Source organism: Caretta caretta, chromosome 5 (assembly GCF_965140235.1).
Source record: "Caretta caretta isolate rCarCar2 chromosome 5, rCarCar1.hap1, whole genome shotgun sequence".
NCBI lineage: Eukaryota > Metazoa > Chordata > Testudines > Cheloniidae > Caretta > Caretta caretta.
Genome location: NC_134210.1, coordinates 76,506 through 97,669, shown reverse-complemented (window position 1 = coordinate 97,669; position 21,164 = coordinate 76,506). Strand labels below are relative to the sequence as shown.

The window sequence follows — 21,164 nt, the reverse complement described above, 5'->3', positions numbered from 1 at the left end:
TCCAGAGAACAGGGCAATGTGATCATATCTACCTTTGTTACTTAGGAGATGGCTGTTACACAATGCGCCAGCTGAAGTCTCTGAGAGAGACTTCATTCGGACCCAGCAGAGTGAGTTGCAGTGACTAATCTGGGCAGTGAGGAACGTACAGATCACAGAGGCCATGCTATTTCCTGGTCAGTTCAAGATGGGATCTCTCATCTTTGTGACATTCTGTGTGCCCAGAAGCAATGGAATAAAACATAGCCCATCAAAGTAGCATCTAGTATTGAGGCTATGTGTAAGGCTGCAAATCATTCACGGAGGTCATGGAAGTCACGGATTCTGTGACTTTCTGTGACCTCCGTGAATTCTGCAGCACTGGTGCAGCTGACCCCAGAACCACACCGGCAGCTGGGGAAGCCCCGGGGCCAGACGCACCTGCCACTGCTCTGGCAACCCCAGGCAGCTGGTCCCCAGCACTGCCTTGGAGCAGCAGTCCGAGACCAGGACCGTGACCTTTATTGCCCGTGACCTGTCCATGACTTTTACTAAAAATACCCGTGACTAAAACATAGCCTTAGCTATGTGTAACAAGGGTGCCTTCCCTTCCTCCTCCCCCAGATCTTTGCTCACACTAAGTGTCCTCAGTTATTGCCTTTGCTGTTTGCAGATAACACAAACCATGAACTTCCTGTTGTAGCAGCAGAGAAGATAGTTAATAACCTGATATATATATGATATGATTAGGGCCCTACCAAATTCACCATCCATTTTGGTCAATTTCACGGCCATAGGATTTTAAAAATCATAAATTTCATTATTTCAGCCATTTAAATCTGAAATTTCATGGTGTTGTAACTGTAGGAGTCCTTACCCAAAAAAACTGTGTGTGTGGGGGGGGGGGGGGGTCACAAGGTTATTGTGCGGGGGGGGCTGCAGTACTGCTAACCTTACTTCTGCACTGCTGCTGGCGGCAGCGCTGCCTTCAGAGCTGGGCAGCTGGAGAGTGGTGGCTGCTGGCCAGGAGCCAAGCTCTGAAGGCACAGCCCCCGCAAGCACCGGCGCGAAGGATGGGCATGATATGGTATTGCCACCCTTACTTCTGCGCTGCTGACTGCAGAGCTGGGCCCTCAGTCAGCAGCTATGTCCCCTCAGCCGTGCCCCAGGGGCTTTCGCCTCCAGCTGGTTCCCTCTACTGCGCTGTACAGTTCCACGAAGTCTAATTATGACATCATGGGGTCTCCTGTTTATCATGTCAGGGTTCCACAGCAAATTCACTCTGTTTATAAGTATCTATCTATGTTATACTGCCCACTGCTGTAGTGTCTAGAACACCCCAGGTCAATAAGATCTCCATAGCCAGGTCTCTGAAGGGCTCGGGGCTGGGGATGAGGGGGTGGTTTCTGCTCTTCTTCCTTCCTTGACTCTGTGGTTATAGGAGCCTCAACTTTGGGAATAAGATTTTTAATCCTCATTATACTAGCTACTGTAGGAGCTGCTTTTCCCAAAGAGGCGGAACCTACAGCAAACCTCACAGTGGGTCAGACTCCCAGTTAGCTCAATCTCCACACTTAACTTCCTCACCCAAAAATATTTACTTCCATCTCTCATGCACTTCACCATGGGCTTTGGCAGCTGTATTGCTCCAGAAAAACAAGTGCCCTCGAATAGGTTGTGGATGGAGACGTGTTTGCAAATTAAGCTGGGTCCTGAACCACTAGGTCATTGAATATCAGAACCTCAAACAAGCAATGGAAGAAGACTGGGAAACAGCTGAGGGATTAGAGCACAGGTGTAAAGTATTTGCAGCAGCCCATCCCTTGAGAAGGCAGAGAGCTGGATTTTGCACATTACTTCCTTCTCTGCATTGCTTCTACAGATATAGCGAGTTACAGTTATCCAATCTGAAGGTGACAACAAGCAGATCACCATAGCCAGGTCCTTGTCTGGAAAGAAAGGGTGAGTTTCCTACTAGTATTTCTCACCACTGATGTACCTAATTGTTCAGGCACAGAGAGGAATTAGACTCTCTCTAATTCTTTCCCTTACTCCAAGAGCAGCCATCCATTCCCTAACTCGGAGCCTGATAATATTTATTTCCCAAATGATCTGTGATCCCAAAAGCACATCTGCCCCAGACACATATATTCTTTCCCTGTCATGTCCTCTCCTTGTGAGCATTGTTCAATAAGACACATCTGGCCAGAAGCCAGGCCATCATCATACTGGGTCTCCCTTCAACTTTTGCAAAATTTAACCTGTTACTGGAAAACAGATTAAATGTCTCGTGCCACTGGCCATGAAGAACATTCCAAAGGTGAGCCTGATACCTGACTCTGTATGCCACTGCAGAGACAGCTACAAACAAAAGGAGAGATCTCACCTGCCCCACTCATCTCAATGGGGCGTTCTGTCTAGGCATTCAGCACTTTTAAGACAATCATAGCATGTACTGCAATAAAAGAAATAGCAATAAAAAGCCTATATCCTCAGTGTTGGCTGTAGAGCCTAGCGATGATGCTGTAGAATATCACCCATCTCTTGCCAAGCAGTTTATCATACTGCTGACTCTGTGGATATGGGGAAAGCAGTGGACGTGATATATCTTGATTTTAGCAAAACTTTTGATACGGTCTCCCACAGTATTCTTGCCAGCAAGTTAAAAAAGTATGGATTGGATGAATGGACTATAAGGTGGATAGAAAGATGGCTAGATCGTCAGGCTCAATGGGTAGTGACCAATGGCTCGATGTCTAGTTGGCAGCCGGCACCAAGCAGAGTGCCCCAGGGGTCTGTCCTGGGGCCGATTTTGTTCAACATCTTCATTAATGATCTGGAGGATGGAAGGGATTGCACCCTCAGCAAGTTTGCGGGTGACACTAAGCTGGGGGGAGAGGTAGATATGCTGGAGGGTAGGGATAGAGTCCAGAGTGACCTAGACAAATTGGAGGATTCGGCTAAAAGAAATCTGATGAGGTTCAAGAAGGACAAGTGCAGAGTCCTGCACTGAGGATGGAAGAATCCCATGCACTGCTACAGGCTGGGGACCAACTAGCAAAGCAAGCAGCAGTTCTGCAGAAAAGGACCTGGGGATTACAGTGGACAGGAAGCTGGATATGAGTCAACAGTGTGTCCTTGTTACCAAGAAGGCTAACAGCATACTGGGCTGCATTGCCAGCAGATCAAGGGAAGTGATTATTCCCCTCTATTTGGCACTGGTGAGGCCACATCTGAAGTACTGCATCCAGTTTTGGGCCCCCCACTACAGAAAGGATGTGGACAAATTGGAGAGAGTCCAACAGAGGGCAATAAAAATGATTAGGGGGCTGGGGCACATGACGTATAAGGACAGGCTGCGGGAACTTGGCTTATTTAGTCTGCAGAAGAGAAGAGTGAGGGGGGATTTGATAGCAGCCTTCAACTATCTGAAGTGGGGTTCCAAAGAGAATGGAGCTTGGCTATTTTCAGTGGTGGCACATGACAGAACAAGGAGCAATGGTCTCAAGTTGCAGTGGTGGAAGTTTAGGTTGGATATTATGAAAAACTATTTCACTAGGAGGGTGAAGCACTGGAATGGGTTACTGGGGGGGAGGGGTGGAACCTCCATCTTTACAGGTTTTTCAGGCCTGGCTTGACAAAGCCCTGGCTTTGGGGGAAGGCATAGCTCATTGGTTTGAGCATTGGCCTGCTAAACCCAGGATTGAGAGTTCAATCCTTGAGGGGGCCATTTAGAGATCCGGGGCAAAAATTGGGGATAGGTCCTGCTTTGAGCAGGGCGTTGGACTAAATGACCTCCTGAGGTCTCTTCCAACTCTAATCTTCTGTGACTCTGAACTCACTGCCCCTGTAGTCAACTCTTAGGAAGTGAATGAGAAGGGTGAAGGGTGGGTATGTGGGAAGAGAACACAGAGGTTCTGCTTTAACCACCATAATAAGCACTTAAATGGATTCCAGGAAGAGGCCTTTGGTCTTCATTGCCCCTTCTTTAAACACCAGCTTAATGAGGGCATTGGCCACAGACCGGAAGGTGCAAAGTTGATAGTTCCATCTTGTCTGCTCTCCCTGTCAGTGATGCAGGTCTGACAAGACTGTACTGTCCCACAATATGGAGCCCTACAAATATTTTGAATTGTTTTCTCTTACCTGATGACGATACACTGGTTCTGAGGTCCTGTTGCCAGATGTCCCAGCATGGCCTGGTATGCTCTGTCAGCAATGGCAAAGATGTGGGGGGGTAGGGTACCCTTGTCATGGTTCTGATATTTCTCTGACACCTGGGAGCAGGAGGAAAGTTCAATTAAAGTGAAATGCCAGAACAGTTAGAGGGACAGAGGGTAAATTCTCCCCTCCTCACCTCAGCTAGCCACTGCGACAAGGGAGGGAGAAGCTTAGATTACATTTTCCACGGTTTGATAGAGCCAATCAAACAATACACCACATGTCAGATGAAGATTTCCAAAAACAATGTGCCCCAGAACCCCCTGCCACTGCCCTGCTTAGAACCTTCTGGCTTATTGCAAAGGTCATCTCTGTTCTTGAGCATTTGTGGGGAGGAGGGCGAGGGTAGGGTGTAAACAGTGGGTATGACGTGAAGGCTGCTGCAAGCAGGATTGTTTTTTATTACTGGATACTCAGTTCAATGAGTACTTTGTAGATTTAAAACTGTCTAAAATATTTTGTTTCAAACAGAATGAAGCACAAAGAGCCATGGGTGACAGAGAGAAATCAAAACACAGCTGACAAAATCTGTATGAGACTTACTACATTTTGAAAAAAACAGGGACTTCAAAGTACATAGAAAAGCCTCCCACAAAAGCCCAACTAGCCACATTCCTTATGGGTAACAATATAAACTTCACAGGAGAGTAATGGGATTCAAACATCAAGAGCAAAGTGCACAACTCTGTTCCCCTGGTCTGCCCCCCCCCCGGGAAGGGCCACCTGCACCTCTTCCCCACCAGGGCCACACCAGCACAAGACACCACACACTCACGCTACTCACACCATACACTGGAATGAGGGGACACTTACTGGTTTCTCGTAGAGTGGAAGGCTCTGGAACGGGTTCATCGCAATCAGAATGTCCCCAATATATGTCTGATGTAAAAGGAAAATTCCCACCAACCAGGTAAGCAAGCATTGCACAGTGCCCCATGGACCAAGGGCACTACACTACTGAGGCATGGTGAGGAAACCATGTCCCAAGGGGTCTCCCATCCAACACATCCCCAGTGTCCAACAGGGTCTCCCTCCACTACCAGAGGCAATACTTAATTTGTAATGAAAGAGGTACCCCGGGGCTCAAACAATTAGATGCCAGGGCTCAAGCAATTTTTTTACTTGCATAACTGAGGCTGCAAGCATGGGGTGCCAGGGCTCAGTCCTGGCAGCACCAATTAAGCACTGCCTACATGCCCCTGGTGTCCCGTGGGGTCCCTTGCCCCACTGCACACACCCCCAGTGACCCGCGGGGTCTCCCGCCCCCCACACCATACCCTCAGTGTCCCGTGGGGTCCCCTGCTCCCCCGTCCCTGGAGTCCCTAAGCCCTTCCTCACACCAACCCGGTGTCCTGCGGGGGTCTCCTGCCCCCCGGTGTCCCTCAGCCGTCCCTTACACGCTTCCAGCGTCCCGTGGGCCCCACCCGGTGTCCCGCGGGGTCCCTCGGGCCCTTCTCCCACCCTCCAGTCATTTCCCAACGAGGGGAGGCCCTACAGCAGAACCCCCTCGGCCCCGGTTACCCCCCAGCACTGCCCCCGGCTCCCCCCTCACATAGACCCGCTGCTGCAGGAAGCGGCCGCTCAGATTCTGCAGCAGCCTCGCCTCGTCCAGCTCCGCCAGGGCAGCCAGGTCATCGGCCCCGTCGCAGGCCAGCGGCCCCGGCTCCTCAGTAGGCACCATCCCAGCAAGGCTTGGCTCCGAGCCCGACCCCCACCAAGAACCGGCGGCCGCAAGACAGCTTCCGCCCGTGAGCCTTCAAGACTCGCCCCGACCCAGCGAGTCCGTCGGTCCCTCCCCCTCTCCTCCCTTCCTGGGCCCCCAGCCCCGCCCTGGGTCGGGCAGTCCCGCCTCAGCCCACTCCCCCGGCGCGCTCCCTTTCTCCTTCCTACAGACTCCAGCTTCCTGTCTGAGGAGTGACTCCCAGCCACCTGGCCACAGGGCAGTGGAGTCTGGGGTCCAGCTCAAACCAGGACCTTCACAGAATGGGGCTAGACCCCGAGAATATCCCCTCTGCAGCACGGGCTGCCCTCATAGGAGGGATCTCAGCAAACGGCATTACCAGGCAATTCACGTTGTTCATAAAGACAGAGAAGTTAAGCAACTCATGGTGCTACCTGAGCCAACGATCCCCGGACACACCAACACCAGCGGAGCTGCAGGTAAAACTAGTTTAAAAAAATCCCTCTACCCTTGACAGATGGGTCACGGTCTGCCTTGGAAGTATACTTTGTATTTCTTCAACATGAGCCATCCCCACAGAGAAAGCATGGCTTCTGTGTCTACACTCACACAAGGAAACACAAAACACCTTGCAGAGTAACAGCCGTGTTAGTCTGTCTTTGCAAAAAGAAAAGGAGTACTTGTGGCACCTTAGAGACTAACCAATTTATTTGAGCATGAGCTTTCGTGAGCTACATCCGATGAAGTGAGCTGTAGCTCAGGAAAGCTCATGCTCAAATAAATTGGTTAGTCTCTAAGGTGACACAAGTACTCCTTTTCTTTTTACAAAACACCTTGTGCCAGAGTGCAAGAATGTTAATTTCTACATATTCAGAACATAATCTTAGAAGATTACGGTTGGAAGAGACCTCAGGAGGTCATCTAGTCCAACCCCCTGCTCAAAACAGGAGCAACCCCAACTAAATCATCCCAGCCAGGGCTGTCAAGCCGGGCCTTAAAAACCTCTAAGGATGGAGATTCCTCACCCTCCCTAGATAACCCATTCCAGTGCTTCATCAGGCTCCTAGTGAAATAATGTTTCCTAATAACCAACCTAGACCTCCCTCACTGCAACTTGAGACCATTGCTCCTTGTTCTGTCATCTGCCACCACTGAGAACAGCCAAGCTCCATCCTCTTTGGAACCCCCCTTCAGGTAGTTGAAGGCTACAATCAAATCTCCCCTCACTCTTCTCTTCTGCAGACTAAAGAAGCCCAGTTCCCTCAGCCTGTCCTCATAAGTCATGTGCCCCAGCCCCTTAATCATTTTTGTTGCCCTTCGCTGGACTCTCTCCAATTTGTTTCACATCCTTTCTGTAGTGGGGGCCCCAAAACTGGACGCAATACTCCAGATGTGGTCTCACCGGTGCCGAATAGAGGGGAATAATCACTTCCCTCAAACTGCTTTCAGTCCTCCTACTAATGCAGCCCAATATGCCGTTAGCCTTCTTGGCAACAAGGGCACACTGCTGACTCATACCCAGCCTCTCATCCACTGTAAAGCCCAGGTCCTTTTCTGCAGAACTGCTGCTGAGCCAGCAAGGGGGAAGACTAGTGTGTGAAAAGGCAAGTGATTGTGACTGCTGTTGTTGGTAGCTACCAATGTGGTGCTCTGCTCTTGTTCGATGATGATAACAGTCGGCTGCGTGCGTGTTCCCTCTGTGTGCTGCCTCAGCTCTGCACAGATAGCTGACACAGCAGACCCTGAGAGAACCCCCAAAGACCACAGACTCTAGTAAGGTACGAAGGCACCCAACCAGGTTTATTGTCAAACGAAGCACAGTAATAGTTTCCTATAGACTCTACAGGACATACTACGAATATGTGCCCCCTGGCAATGGACACAGCTCAGTCAGTGGCGGGACACTCCACTGCCCCCTAGGCTGGACAAAGATATGCACTCCGAGACCTATTTTTATACAGTTGCAGAACAGATTACTCATCCCTACTGATGTATTGAGGTACAGCCCCTTGACCCATTAGGGTGCTGTCTCCTCCTTTGATCATGTTGGTTCAAACAAACAGATCTGTCCATCATGCTGTCCTTTTGACCCTGTCTTTGGGGTGCATCTGGCTGTTCCTTGTTATCTCTGTGAAGTGTCCTCGTATTGGGATGTCCATCTTGGCACACGTTCCTCTTATTACTACTTATATCATTAGCGTGTGCTTTCTAGGAGCCCTTTTCTTGCCAAGTTCTGCAATTAGGGCCTGCCTCTGGCTCACAGCCCAGCTTTGCTTAGCAATGCCTGGAAGTACTTTGGTTCAGGCTTTGGGCCTCAGACCAGGCCTCTGATACAAGGGTTTATGTTTCAGAGCCTCTTACTGCAACTGTAACATCACTGTCTCATTCCTTCGCTCTAGGGCAGTGCTCCCCAGATTATTTAGAGCTATGAGTTTATTTACACAGTTTTTGTACTGCTTTAAATATAGTGTTTTAGAAACTGATAATTAAGCAGTCTAACACTTTAGTGTTGGGCACAATTGTAGTGGCATAAAGTGTACAGAACAGTCCTAAACCCAACTTCAAGAAAATTAAACAAATCATTCCCCACACCCCGCTTCAATTCTGTCATATGTTAAAAGCCTATCCAAAATGAGTAGTCACATGAAGTTCCTGTATATCTAAAAAAAAACCTTGAAAACGGCTAGGCCATAGGAGCCAATTTAGTTGGGGATTGGTCATGCTTTGAGCAGGGGGTTGGACTAGATGACCTCCTGAGATCCCTTCCAACCCTGATATTCTATGATTCTATGACTCTGTGGGTGCTCTAGGGCTGGAGCACCCATGGGGAAAAATGAGTGGATGCTCTGCACCCACCAGCAGCACTGTAAAAAAAACAAAAGAAATAGTATTTTTCAATTCACCTAATACAAGTACTGTAGTGCAATCTCTTTATCATGAAAGTTGAATTTACAGATGTAGAATTATGTACAAAAAAACCAAAAGATAATAATTGAAAAATAAAACAATGTAAAGCTTTAGAGACTGCAAGTCCACTCAGTCCTACTTCTTGTTAAACCAATCACTCAGACAAACAAATTTGTTCACATTTGCAGGAGATAATGCTGCCCGCTTCTTATTTACAATGTCCCCTGAAAATGAGAACAGGCTTTCTCATGGCACTGTTGTAGCCGGCATCACAAGATATTTACGTGCCAGATGTGCTAAAGATTCATATGTCCCTTCATGCTTCAACCACCATTCCAGGGGACATGTATCCATCCTGATGACAGGTTCTGCTTGATAACAATCCAAAGCAGTGAGGACTGATGCATGTTCATTTTCATTATCTGAGTCAGATGCCATCAGCAGAAGGTTGATTTTCTTTTTTGGTGGTTGGGTTTATGTAGTTTCCTCATCAGAGTGTTGCTCTTTTAAGACTTTTGAAAGCATGCTCCACACCTCATTCCTCTCAGAGTTTGGAAGACGCCTCAGATTCTTAAACCTTGGGTCGAGTGCTGTAACTATCTTTCAAAATCTCACATTGGTACCTTCTTTGTGTTTTGTCAAATCTGCAGTGAAAGTGTTCTTAAAATGAACATACGCTGGGTCATCATCCGAGACTGCTATAACATGAAATATATGGCAGAATGCGGGTAAAACAGGGCAGGGGACATACAATTCTCCCCAAAAAAGTTCAGTCCATAGGTGCCGACTTCCCCTTTGCCCGGTGGGTGCTCAACCCCCACGCTACCCCTGGCCTTGCCCCTGCACTGCCCTCGCTCCACCCCCATTCCACCCCTTCCCCAAAGTCCTCACCCCACCTTTTCCCACCCCCTTCCTGCCCCTATTCCACTCCCTTCCCCAAGTCCCTGCCCCGCCTCTTCTCCGCCTGCTCCTCTGAGAAAAGTCCTAAGAGCAGCCAAACAGCTGTTAAGCGGGGGATCGGGAAGTGCTGGGCGGGGAGGAGCGGGGGACACGGCATGCTCGGTGAGCAGGGAGAAAAGTCAAGGAGGGGGAAGCTTGGCAGCCAGTGGGTGCAGAGCACCCACTAATTTTTCCCGGTGGGTGCTCCAGCCCCGGAGCACCCACGGAGTTGGCATCTATGGTTCAGTCACAAATTTAATTAAGGCATTATTTTTTTAACAAGCATCATCAGCATGGAAGCATGTCCTCTGGAATGGTGGCCAAAGCATGAAGGGGCATACTAATCTTTAGCATATCTGGCATGTAAATACCTCACAATGCTGGCTACAAAAGTGCCATGCAAATGCCTGTTCTCACTTTCTGGTGACATTGTAATTAAGAAGAGAACAGCATTATCTCCTGTGAATGTAAACAAAACTTGTTTGTCTTAGTGATTGGCTGAAAGAAGTAGGACTGAGTGGACTCCTAGGTTCTGAAGTTTTACATGGTTTTGTTTTTGAGTGGTTATGTAACAAAAAAAAAATCTACATTTGTAAATTGCACTTTCACCACACAGAGATTGCACTGAGGTACTTGTATGAGGTGAATTGAAAAATACTATTTCTTTTGTTTATCTTTTACTGTGCAAGTACTGCCATTAATCAACAGCCCTATAAATACCCCCCTCTTCCCTCCTGTATATGTATTTATGCCAGTATGGAAGTGCTTACACCTGTATAGCTTTCAGAGTAACAGCCGTGTTAGTCTGTATTCGCAAAAAGAAAAGGAGTACTTGTGGCACCTTAGAGACTAACCAATTTATTTGAGCATGAGCTTTCGTGAGCTACAGCTCACTTCATCAGATGCATACCGTGGAAACTGCAGCAGACTTTATATATACACAGAGAATATGAAACAATACCTCCTCCCACCCCACTGTCCTGCTGGTAATAGCTTATCTAAAGTGATCAACAGGTGGGCCATTTCCAGCACAAATCCAGGTTTTCTCACCCTCCACCCCCCCCACACAAATTCACTCTCCTGCTGGTGCTAGCCCATCCAAAGTGACAACTCTTTACATAATCAAGTCGGGCTATTTCCTGCATAGATCCAGGTTTTCTCACATCCCCCCCATACATACCCCCATACACACACAAACTCACTCTCCTGCTGGTAATAGCTCATCTAAACTGACCACTCTCCAAGTTTAAATCCAAGTTAAACCAGAACATCTGGGGGGGGGGTTAGGAAAAAACAAGAGGAAACAGGCTACCTTGCATAATGACTTAGCCACTCCCAGTCTCTATTTAAGCCTAAATTAATAGTATCCAATTTGCAAATGAATTCCAATTCAGCAGTTTCTCGCTGGAGTCTGGATTTGAAGTTTTTTTGTTTTAAGATAGCGACCTTCATGTCTGTGATTGCGTGACCAGAGAGATTGAAGTGTTCTCCGACTGGTTTATGAATGTTATAATTCTTGACATCTGATTTGTGTCCATTTATTCTTTTACGTAGAGACTGTCCAGTTTGACCAATGTACATGGCAGAGGGGCATTGCTGGCACATGATGGCATCTATCACATTGGTGGATGTGCAGGTGAACGAGCCTCTGATAGTGTGGCTGATGTGATTAGGCCCTGTGATGGTGTCCCCTGAATAGATATGTGGGCACAATTGGCAACGGGCTTTGTTGCAAGGATAAGTTCCTGTATAGCTATAGCTTATCCTCAACAAATTGTTTCAATTGTACGTTCCAGGCGCCACCCACTGTCCTCCTGGCTGCTGCTTTCCTTTCGTCTCTTTCCCTCAGACTCATTTTTAAAAATCTTTCACTTTATTCTTTCATCTTGAAGCTGTGCGCTCTCTCTCTCTCTCTCTCTCATGCCTGAACGATTTAGCTCAGATACTGCACCCCTTCCCCCGGCTTTTTCCCCGGCGACTCTCTCGCACCTCCTTTCCCCTCGGCGTGCTGACCACCCTGTTCGCCTGCTGCTCCCCTGAGCCGAGCCCTCCACTCTCCCGGCCTCTGCGCCGGATGGGTCCTTCCTAGCCTTTCCGTGGGGTGGAGGGACAGAGAGAACAAATACTGCAAGGACAAACCAGGGCGGCTCCCCAGTCCCCTTACCGCAAAACGGGTCCTCAGACCCGCCCCGAGCTCGCCTCTTGCCACCGCCCGGCCCCCGGCCGCGCCTCCCCGCTTGCCTCAGACTCGCCGCCCGCCCCCGTTAGCTCCGCCCTCAGCTCTATTTGCCGCCCGGTCCCCTCCGGCCTGGCCCCCAGTCATCCCAGGCTCGGACTCGCCGTTCGCGGGCCCAAGCCGAGGACTAGGTGGGAAGCGCCCACCAGCCCGGCCTGGTCCGGACCGGTTGGGCGCTGCACTCTCTCCCCGCGCAGGAGGAGGAGGAGGAAGAGGTGCTGTGCCCACTCCCCAGGCTCGCGGCGGCCGTTTGAATGCTGGTGGGTGGGAGGGAGGACGTGCTCTGCTCTACTCTGCCCGCCCTCTCCCTGGGCTCGCGCGGCGGCGGCCGTTTGAATGCTGGGGGCGTGAGCGGGGGGGAGGGGTGGGGTGGTGCTATGCTCTGCCCTCCCCCCCTCTCCCTGGGCTCGCGCGGCGGCGGCCGTTTGAATGCTGGGGGCGTGAGCGGGGGGGAGGGGTGGGGTGGTGCTATGCTCTGCCCTCCCCCCCTCTCCCCGGGCTCGCGCGGCGTTGGCCGTTTGAATGCTGGTGGGTGGGAGGGAGGACGTGCTGTGCTGTGCCCTGCCCTCGCCCCCTCTCCCTGGGCTCGCGCGGCGTTGGCCGTTTGAATGCTGGTGGGTGGGTGGGAGGGAGGACGTGCTGTGCTGTGCCCTGCCCTCCCCCCCTCTCCCTGGGCTCGCGCGGCGGCGGCCGTTTGAATGCGGGGCGGGGCGGCTCTGGCAGGGAGGCCTGTTGCTGACTGAGGCCCAGCGAGCGCAGGTAATGGGGCGCCGGGTTCCTCCGGGGTCAGCTTCCCTCCCTTGGAGCCGCGGGCGACGTAATCTGTGCCCGGAGAGCACGCGGGGCTGTGCCGCTGTCCCGCCGATGTGTGAGAGCCTGTGAGGGCTGGCGGTAGGTCCGCTCCCCCGCTGTACCGGGTCGGGAGGGCCGTGCGCTGTCCCGTTGCATGGGGGGGACACGGCTGTGCCCCCCCCCGTATTCTTTGTGTCGGAGGAGGGAGGCAGAGTCCTGCGCTGTCCTGTGGGGTGCGGGGAGATCGTGTGTGTGTGTGTGTAGGGGCAGGAGGACCATGTGCTCTGCTGCTGCACTTTGTTGTCGGGGAAGAGGGAGAGCTGTGCTGGGGGCAGGAGAAATGACTGTAGGCGTTTATCCACAGTGGAATAGTCATTGGACCAGAGTGAGAAGGATTGACTCTCTGGTCCAGTCCTCCTGCTCCAGTTGCCCTTTCATTATTTATCCACAGTGGAACAGCTTCAACTGGAGAGCTGGAGGGAGGGAGCCCCACCTCAAAATATTCCATAGGTCAGTGGTCAGAGGATTCTCCTGAGAGGTGGGAGATGCCCTATTCAAATCTTTTACCCCTTACTTGATTGTAGGGCCCCAAAACCCATCTTCCCTTGCTCTGTGGCTCTCACTGAGTGCCTAGAGTGAGGTAGCAGTGTGCATGCTGAGAGGGCAAAACATAGGTGCCTAGGGAGCTTTTACTGTACCTCTAAAATGTAGGTGCCCACCAAGTTTGGCAGGAGTCTTGGGGATTTCCATGGAGCCAAAACTGGGACGTTTGTGCCTCATTATCCTTGTGGATCTGTGCCCTAATCACTACTTGTGCCTCCCATAAGGGGAAAAAAAACTGGGCATGTTTAGTTTTGAGAAAAGAGCATTCAAATATGTAAAGGTCTGTTATATAAAGAGGACTGTGATCAGTTGTTCTCTGTGTCCACTGAAGGTAGGAAAAGCTGCAGATTAAGCCTATTGCTTCAAGGGAGATTTAGGTTAGATATTAGGAAAAGCTTTCTAATGATAAGGATAGTTAAGATCTGGAACAGGCTTCCAAGGGAGGCGGTGGAATCCATGTCATTTTTTAAGGTTTTTAAGAACAGATTGGACAAACCTTTGTCAGGGATGGCCTAGGTTTACATGGTCCTGCCTCAGTGCAAGGGGCTGGACTTAATGACTTCTTGAGGTGTCATGGAGTCTCTGGGCGATGCTCTGGAACTGCTCCCCACAAAGCCAGTCAGGACTCTGGTGAAGTCTCCTCTCTGTGAGCAGACTGTCTTCAGGACACACAGCTCTCACAACTTCCACCTTCCTGGGTCTGACCTCGGAGCATTCAGCATCCTCTGCCCCTCCTGTGTGTGTGTGTGTCTCACTCACACACACACACACACACACACACTGTCTCTGTCTCTCTCTGGCATGCTGTGTCTCCTCCCTCCATTCCTGCTGCCTTGTAGAGTGTGAGGCTACATTAACAACTATGTGTTAACCGTTGAGAGCTCAGCTGAGTGCTAGTTCATCATTTAGCAGTAAGGCATTCCCCAGGAAATATCCCACCCTCTGACTCCACTATCTCAACTAATGACAGGTTTCAGAGGAACAGCCGTGTTAGTCTGTATTCGCAAAAAGAAAAGGAGTACTTGTGACACCTTAGAGACTAACCAATTTATTTGAGCATGAGCTTTCGTGAGCTACAGCTCACTTCATCAGATGTAGTGAGCTGTAGCTGATGAAGTGAGCTGTAGCTCACGAAAGCTCATGCTCAAATAAATTGGTTAGTCTCTAAGGTGCCACAAGTACTCCTTTTCTTTTTATCTCAACTAAGCTTCACAATCATCATTGCTGTGTACAGTATTAAATTCTTTGTTTAAAACTTGTATTCTGTGTGTGTGTATTTTATTTATATATATATATATATATATATATATATAGTATAGTCTTTTGTCTGGCAAAAAAAATTTCCCTGGAACCTAACCCCCCACTATTTACATTAATTCTTATGGGGAAATGGGATTCGCTTAACATCGTTTCGCTTAAAGTAGCATTTTTCAGGAACATAACTACAACGTTAAGTGAGGAATTACTGTAGTTTAATATAGGATTGGCGACAAGTGTTGTCTGTGGTGACAGATCTGAGGTACAAGACTCGTCCTTTGAAATTGAGAGGAACCTGAATATTGTTGTGATTTTTGGTGTAAGGGACCATCTATCACAAAGGCAGGCTTGCCTTGGTGGTAAGATAGACAGAGTATCCAAGGGGACTGTCTGACACCATGTTAAGGCTGTTATAGTGCTTAAGGAGTTCACACTTAATGCTGGGTTGGTGAGATCTAAGTACAGAACTCACAATGAGTTAGCCATTTGTGCGCTGGTTTGTAACAGTCTGATCTGAGGTTGGTACTCATGCTCTTGAGCCACTCCAGCCACTGGGGCAGGAGGTGTGTGGAGGGTAGAAAGGAGTGGCTGGAGCTATCTGGCTATCTTCAGATGGCAATGGTCCCTAGGTGATGTGATGAAGGGAAGGGTTTTGAAGAATAGGACAAAAATCTTGAACCTGATGTAGTTAAAGTGGGAGAGGCTGATGGTTTTAGTGGCTATGTTTTGAATGGATGGGAGATAGGGCATAGGTGGGTGTGATGTGGGTGCGGTGTTGAAGAGGTGAAAATAATGAAGCCCAGAGATGAGGGTTCTGCAAATTCACACCCTCCCGCACTTAGCGTCATCTGGTGATCCTAATGTAGTACAGAGATTCAAAAATCTGGAGAGTCTCGGTCTGTCAGGTCAGCATGCAGTTCTCTGAACATAGACACGTCTTAAACTTTACCTGGTTCTTTGGTCTAACCAAAAACCGTGGGCTACTGTAATAGATTAGGATCAGAAAGGATCATTATGATCAACTAGTCTGACCTCCTGTATAACAGATCATAGAAACTCACTTATTTTCTGCATCAAACTTATAATTTCTGGTTAAAACAAAGCATGTCTTTTTCAAAATGAGACTCAGTCTTGACTTAAAGATTTTCAAGTATCCTTGTGTAAGTCCCAATGGTAAATTATCCTCACTGTATTTTTTTTAGATGTGCCTTTATTTCTAATCTGAATTTGTCAGCTTCCAGACACTAGCTCTCATTAGGCCTTTGTTTGCTAGATTGAAGAGACCTCTGCTATCAGAAATCTCTCCCCCCTCCCCCACCCTCCGAGATAAATGTAGACAATGATCAAGTCACCGATTTACCTTCTCTTGGATAAATTAAATAGATTGAGTTTGAGTCTCTCACAATTAAGGCACACTTTCCAAACCTTGGTTAATTCTTGTAACTCTTTTCTGAATCCTTCCCAATTTGTCAGCATCCTTTTTGGAAGTGTGGACCCTAGAACTGGATGCAGTGTTCCAATAATGGTCTAATTAATGCTATATACAGAGGTAATACCACCTCCCTGGTCCTACTTGACAGTCCCCTGCATCCTAGGATCATGTTTGCCCTTTTAACTACAGCATTGTACTGGGAGCTCATGTTCAATGGACTATCTACTGTGATCCTAGTCCTTTGCAGCCTAAGCTGCTTTTCACGATTCAGTCCTCTGTCTTATAAGTGTAAGCCTGTGGCTACATTTCTAGAGAGAAGAAGCCCTATGAGCCATCTAGTGGTGAACCAAAGGAAAAGATTTCGGAGTTACAGTGGTGTTAGTCTGTATACGCAAAAAGAAAAGGAGTACTTGTGGCACCTTACAGACTAACCAATTTATTTGAGCATAAGCTTTCGTGAGCTACAGCTCACTTCATCGGATGCATACTGTGGAAAGTACAGAAGATCTTTTTATACACACAAACCATGAAAAAATGGGTGTTTATCACTACAAAAGGTTTTCTCTCCCCCCACCCCACTCTCCTGCTGGTAATAGCTTATCTAAAGTGATCACTCTCCTTACAATGTGTAAGATAATCAAGGTGGGCCATTTCCAGCACAAATCCAGGGTTTAACAAGAACGTCCGGGGGGGCGGGGGTAGGAAAAACAAGGGGAAATAGGTTACCTTGCATAATGACTTAGCCACTCCCAGTCTCTATTCAAGCCTAAGTTAATTGTATCCAATTTGCAAATGAATTCCAATTCAGCAGTCTTTCGTTGGAGTCTATTTTTGAAGTTTTTTTGTTGAAGGATAGTCACTTTGAGATTAGAAACCGAGTGACCAGAGAGATTGAAGTGTTCTCCGACTGGTTTATGAATGTTATAGTTCTTGACATCTGATTTGTGTCCATTTATTCTTTTACGTAGAGACTGTCCAGTTTGACCAATGTATATGGCAGAGGGGCATTGCTGGCACATGATGGCATCTATCACATTGGTGGATGTGCAGGTGAACGAGCCTCTGATAGTGTGGCTGATGTTATTAGGCCCTGTGATGGTGTCCCCTGAATAGATATGTGGGCACAGTTGGCAACGGGCTTTGTTGCAATTATAGGTTCCTGGGTTAGTGGTTCTGTTGTGTGGTATGTGGTTGCTGGTGAGTATTTGCTTCAGGTTGGGGGACTGTCTGTAGGCAAGGACTGGCCTGTCTCCCAAGATTTGTGAGAGTGTTGGGTCATCCTTCAGGATAGGTTGTAGATCCTTAATAATGCGTTGGAGGGGTTTTAGTTGGGGGCTGAAGGTGACGGCTAGTGGCGTTCTGTTATTTTCTTTGTTAGGCCTGTCCTGTAGTAGGTGACTTCTGGGAACTCTTCTGGCTCTATCAATCTGTTTCTTCACTTCCGCAGGTGGGTATTGTAGTTGTAAGAATGCTTGATAGAGATCTTGTAGGTGTTTGTCTCTGTCTGAGGGATTGGAGCAAATGCGGTTGTATCGCAGAGCTTGGCTGTAGACAATGGATCGTGTGGTGCGGTCAGGGTGAAAGCTGGAGGCATGTAGGCAGGAATAGCGGTCAGTAGGTTTCCGGTATAGGGTGGTGTTTATGTGACCATTGTTTATTAGCACTGTAGTGTCCAGGAAGTGGATCTCTTGTGTGGACTGGACCAGGCTGAGGTTGATGGTGGGATGGAAATTGTTGAAAACATGGTGGAATTCCTCGAGGGCTTCTTTTCCATGGGTCCAGATGATGAAGATGTCATCAATATAGCGTGTACGTGTCCAGGCATATAACCGAGGATATAAAAGACCCCTGAGATCTCCATTTTGTCTCTTTCCTGCCCTGATTCTCTGGACTATGGATTGACAACAAAAAGGAGCATACTGAAATATGGAATGAGGCCCTCCCAATCTTTTGGAAATTACCAGAGAGACTTTACAAGCCAGCAGTCTATACTATCATTGCTACAAACCTGATATAAGGACTTTGTAATTTTTTGTATGTATATGACCTGTTAACCATTGTTAAGTCTATTTTTTTTCTTTTTATTATTAAACCTTTAGTTTTTAGTCACTGAAGGATTGGAATTAGCATGATTATTTGTAAGATCTGAGTTATATATTGACCTGGCTAAATGGCTGATCTCTTGAGATTAGACCAGGGGTGGCCAAACTATGGCTCATGAGCCACATGCAGCTCTTTTACCATTAAAGTGCAGTTCAAGGCCCTCCCCTCCCCCCCAATTCCCCCCATTCTGCACCTACCAGACTGGGGGGAAGCTCAGGATCTCTGCCCCGCAGCAGGGTGGTGCGGTAGGGGGTTCTGCCATATTTTTCAGCAGTTTGTCCTGAATCTGGCATTCAGGACAATCTCAGCTGTGACCCACTGAGGCACGGTGACTGATGGTCGTAGAAGCATCAGTTATCTGCAATCTGAAGTCTGTCCAGGTGGATTCAGCATCAGTGTACTCTAGCAGGGTCTCAAACTTGTTCAAGATGTCAGCTACATAGTTAAGACACCTTGCTCAAATGAGCCCACCTTACCAAGTGATCCAGTTCGGCCTACATAACTGATGTGTCCCCATCGTTATTTTTCTATTCCATCAATTTTTTTGTGTCCTCTGCAAACTTTATCAATAATGATATTGGAGAAAATACAAAATCACAGATAGACATTGAATAGTATTGGGCCAAAAACACATCCCCGTGGACCCCATAGTCCAGGAGTGGCCAAATTTACTGACCCTCCGAGCCGCATATGATAATCTTCAGAAGTTCAAGAGCCTGGTGCGCTTGCCAAGGCTCAGAGCTTCTGCCCTGTGGCAGGGTGGGGGCTAGGGGCTTCAGCAAGAGTGGGGCTGAAGTCCTGAGCCCCAGCAGGAGCCTCCTGTGGGGTTGAAGCCCCTAGACCCCTCTCCCTGCTGAGCAGAAGCCCCTAGTCCCACCATCCTACTGCTGGGCAGAAGTCTTGAGTCTCCCGCCCCACCATGGGGGGCTCCGCGAGGCGCACTTTAACTGTAAAAGAGCCGCGTTTAGCCACCCCTGCCACAGTCTATTCCCAAAATTAGCACTATCTAATATCAATAAAACACGTTAAATGGATTAAGAACTGATAAATCTCAAAGTAGTTGTGAAAGTTGAATCATCACTGAATGTGCGTTTTTTCTAGTGGGATTCCACAGAGTTCAAGGCTTCATGCTATTCAGTATTTTTATGAAGGGTCTAGAAGTAAATAAAAACTCATTAGTGATTTAAAGAAAAATTGACACAAAGATTTACCGCGACAAATGAGGACAAGATAGTCATTCAGGAGCCATCTGGATTGCTTATCAATCTGGGTCCATTCAAACAAAATGAATTTTAATACAGCCAAATGCAAGGTCCTCCACCTAGTAACAATGAATGTACACCGTACCTACAGAATGTGGGACTATATCCTGGAAAGCAGTGACTGAAAAGGATTTAGGGGTCATAGTGGAAAAACAACTCAACATGAGCTCCCAGTGCAATGCAGGTTTCAGAGTAGCAATGCAGTGGCAAAGTAGCTTAATGCATTCATTGATATATAAACAGTGAATAGAGAGATGATTTTTATCTCTGTATATGGTATTGGTGAGACAGATACTAGAATACTGCAGACAGTTAACTTTTTCCAGCATACTTTTTAGAGCGTTGACACCAGAAGAGGATGTAGAGAAGAGCCACAAAAATGACTTGAGGGCTAGAAAAAATGCCTTACAGTGCAAGACTTAACAAACTCTATCTGTTTAACTTACTCAGAAGAAAACTGAGAGATGATGTGATGTTTTTGGGAGCAATCCATGCCAGAAAGGGGTTCATTCAACACCTGCCTTGCATCTTCGGGTGCCTTATATGCTATGCTGCTGTGGCTCACAGCTGTGACACCAACAGCTAGCATACAAGGATGAAGGTCTCACTCTGGCTTGCACTGCCTGGATATTTTTGCTGGGGGCCCTCTATAACCCTTCTAGCTCCACAGTCTTCCCAAAAACATTTTTCTGCAGTGTTCAACCTCTCAAAACTGTAACACTCTCAAAACCTTATCAAATTTGCTGCTTCTTTAAAGAGACAGTATGTAGCAGCTGGTTAGCTTAACTGCAATTGACACACCGTCCACTTCAGTACACAGGTCTGAGTTGGTTTGTAGTAAAAGTAAAATGAGTTTAACAACAGAACACAGATTTACATGATACCATGTAGAAGAGGACTAGGTATAGAAATGGTTACAAACAAAAGTAAAAATAGACTTAATAAACTAGAGTCTTTTGTTGAAAGTAGTTTTCTCACCAGTCATTCTTCTAGCAGGCTGGCCAGGCTTTAGCCAAGATCCAACAGAGAGCTCAAAGCACTTCATTTCTTTGCCTCGGGTGACGGATAACCCAAAGTCTTTTTCCCAGTTACATATAGTCCCCAAATTTCAGTGTCCTGATGTCAAGAGCCAGGAAGGTCCCCTGAGGTTTGTCTCTTCTCTCCTCCCGGGGGGGCAATGCCATCTTGATCAAGGTTTCTGCCCCACCCCACCCCTGTGAGTTCCCATGTGATGTTCCTTGCTGCAATTTTGCAGTGCAAGTGAAATCTTTCCCCAACTGCTTTGTTTACATGCTGATGTATCTCCATTGTCCAGGGCTTGCTCAGCAGAGGGGGAATTCACAATCTTTTGTCTAAGAAAAAATGTGTATCAGCTTTTCTTAACATGCCTGATTTAGACACATTTTAGTCACATATTTCCAGCACATCTGTGTAATTCTTTGCAGGTTAACCATACATCCATCACACAAGAATATTAATGATTTTTGAGTTACTAGTTCTCCAATGATGTATTACAACACACTGTTGCCATATTATTTATTTAGAAGGTGCCTAGGAAGCAGTGACCTGGTCAGGCCAGCTGAGACTCACTGCTACACACCAGGTGGTACCTTGCCCTCTGGCATTGGGGTTCTCTTAGGGTTACAGATGACTTGGTGACAGTTTACAAGTATCTTCAAAGGAAGAAAATACTGGATGTAAAAGCTTTTCAGCCTAGTGGAGAAAGGTGTAATAAGAACCACTAGCTGAAAG

The 21,164-nt window shown here is 47.9% G+C and overlaps 2 protein-coding genes across 10 annotated transcripts in view; one reads left to right on the top strand and one right to left on the bottom strand.

The window, feature by feature from the left end:
* Positions 1-5,981, bottom strand: part of LOC125629277 (myosin-IIIb) — a 168,081-nt gene extending 162,100 nt beyond the window's left edge. For all 3 annotated transcript variants that reach the window (XM_048834643.2, XM_048834642.2, XM_075128285.1), the window contains exons 1-3: positions 5,753-5,981; positions 5,014-5,079; positions 4,126-4,256 (exon numbers count right to left, since the gene is read on the bottom strand). In XM_048834643.2, coding sequence (XP_048690600.2) covers positions 4,126-4,256; positions 5,014-5,079; positions 5,753-5,881 — 326 coding nt within the window. In that variant the 5' untranslated portion in view covers positions 5,882-5,981. The remainder of the gene's footprint in view (positions 1-4,125; positions 4,257-5,013; positions 5,080-5,752) is intronic.
* Positions 5,982-6,137: 156 nt separating this feature from the next.
* The window catches only part of ARHGEF39 (Rho guanine nucleotide exchange factor 39), a 71,368-nt gene continuing 56,341 nt past the window's right edge, over positions 6,138-21,164 (top strand). For 2 of the 7 annotated variants that reach the window (XM_048834655.2, XM_048834645.2), the window contains exon 1: positions 12,586-12,722. The gene's annotated coding sequence lies outside the window, so the exon portion shown is untranslated. Of the gene's footprint in view, positions 6,361-12,025; positions 12,179-12,203; positions 12,224-12,585; positions 12,723-12,768; positions 12,855-13,244; positions 13,266-21,164 lie in introns of those variants that run through there. The other 5 variants (XM_048834650.2, XM_048834647.2, XM_048834648.2 and 2 more) reach the window with 5 other exon arrangements.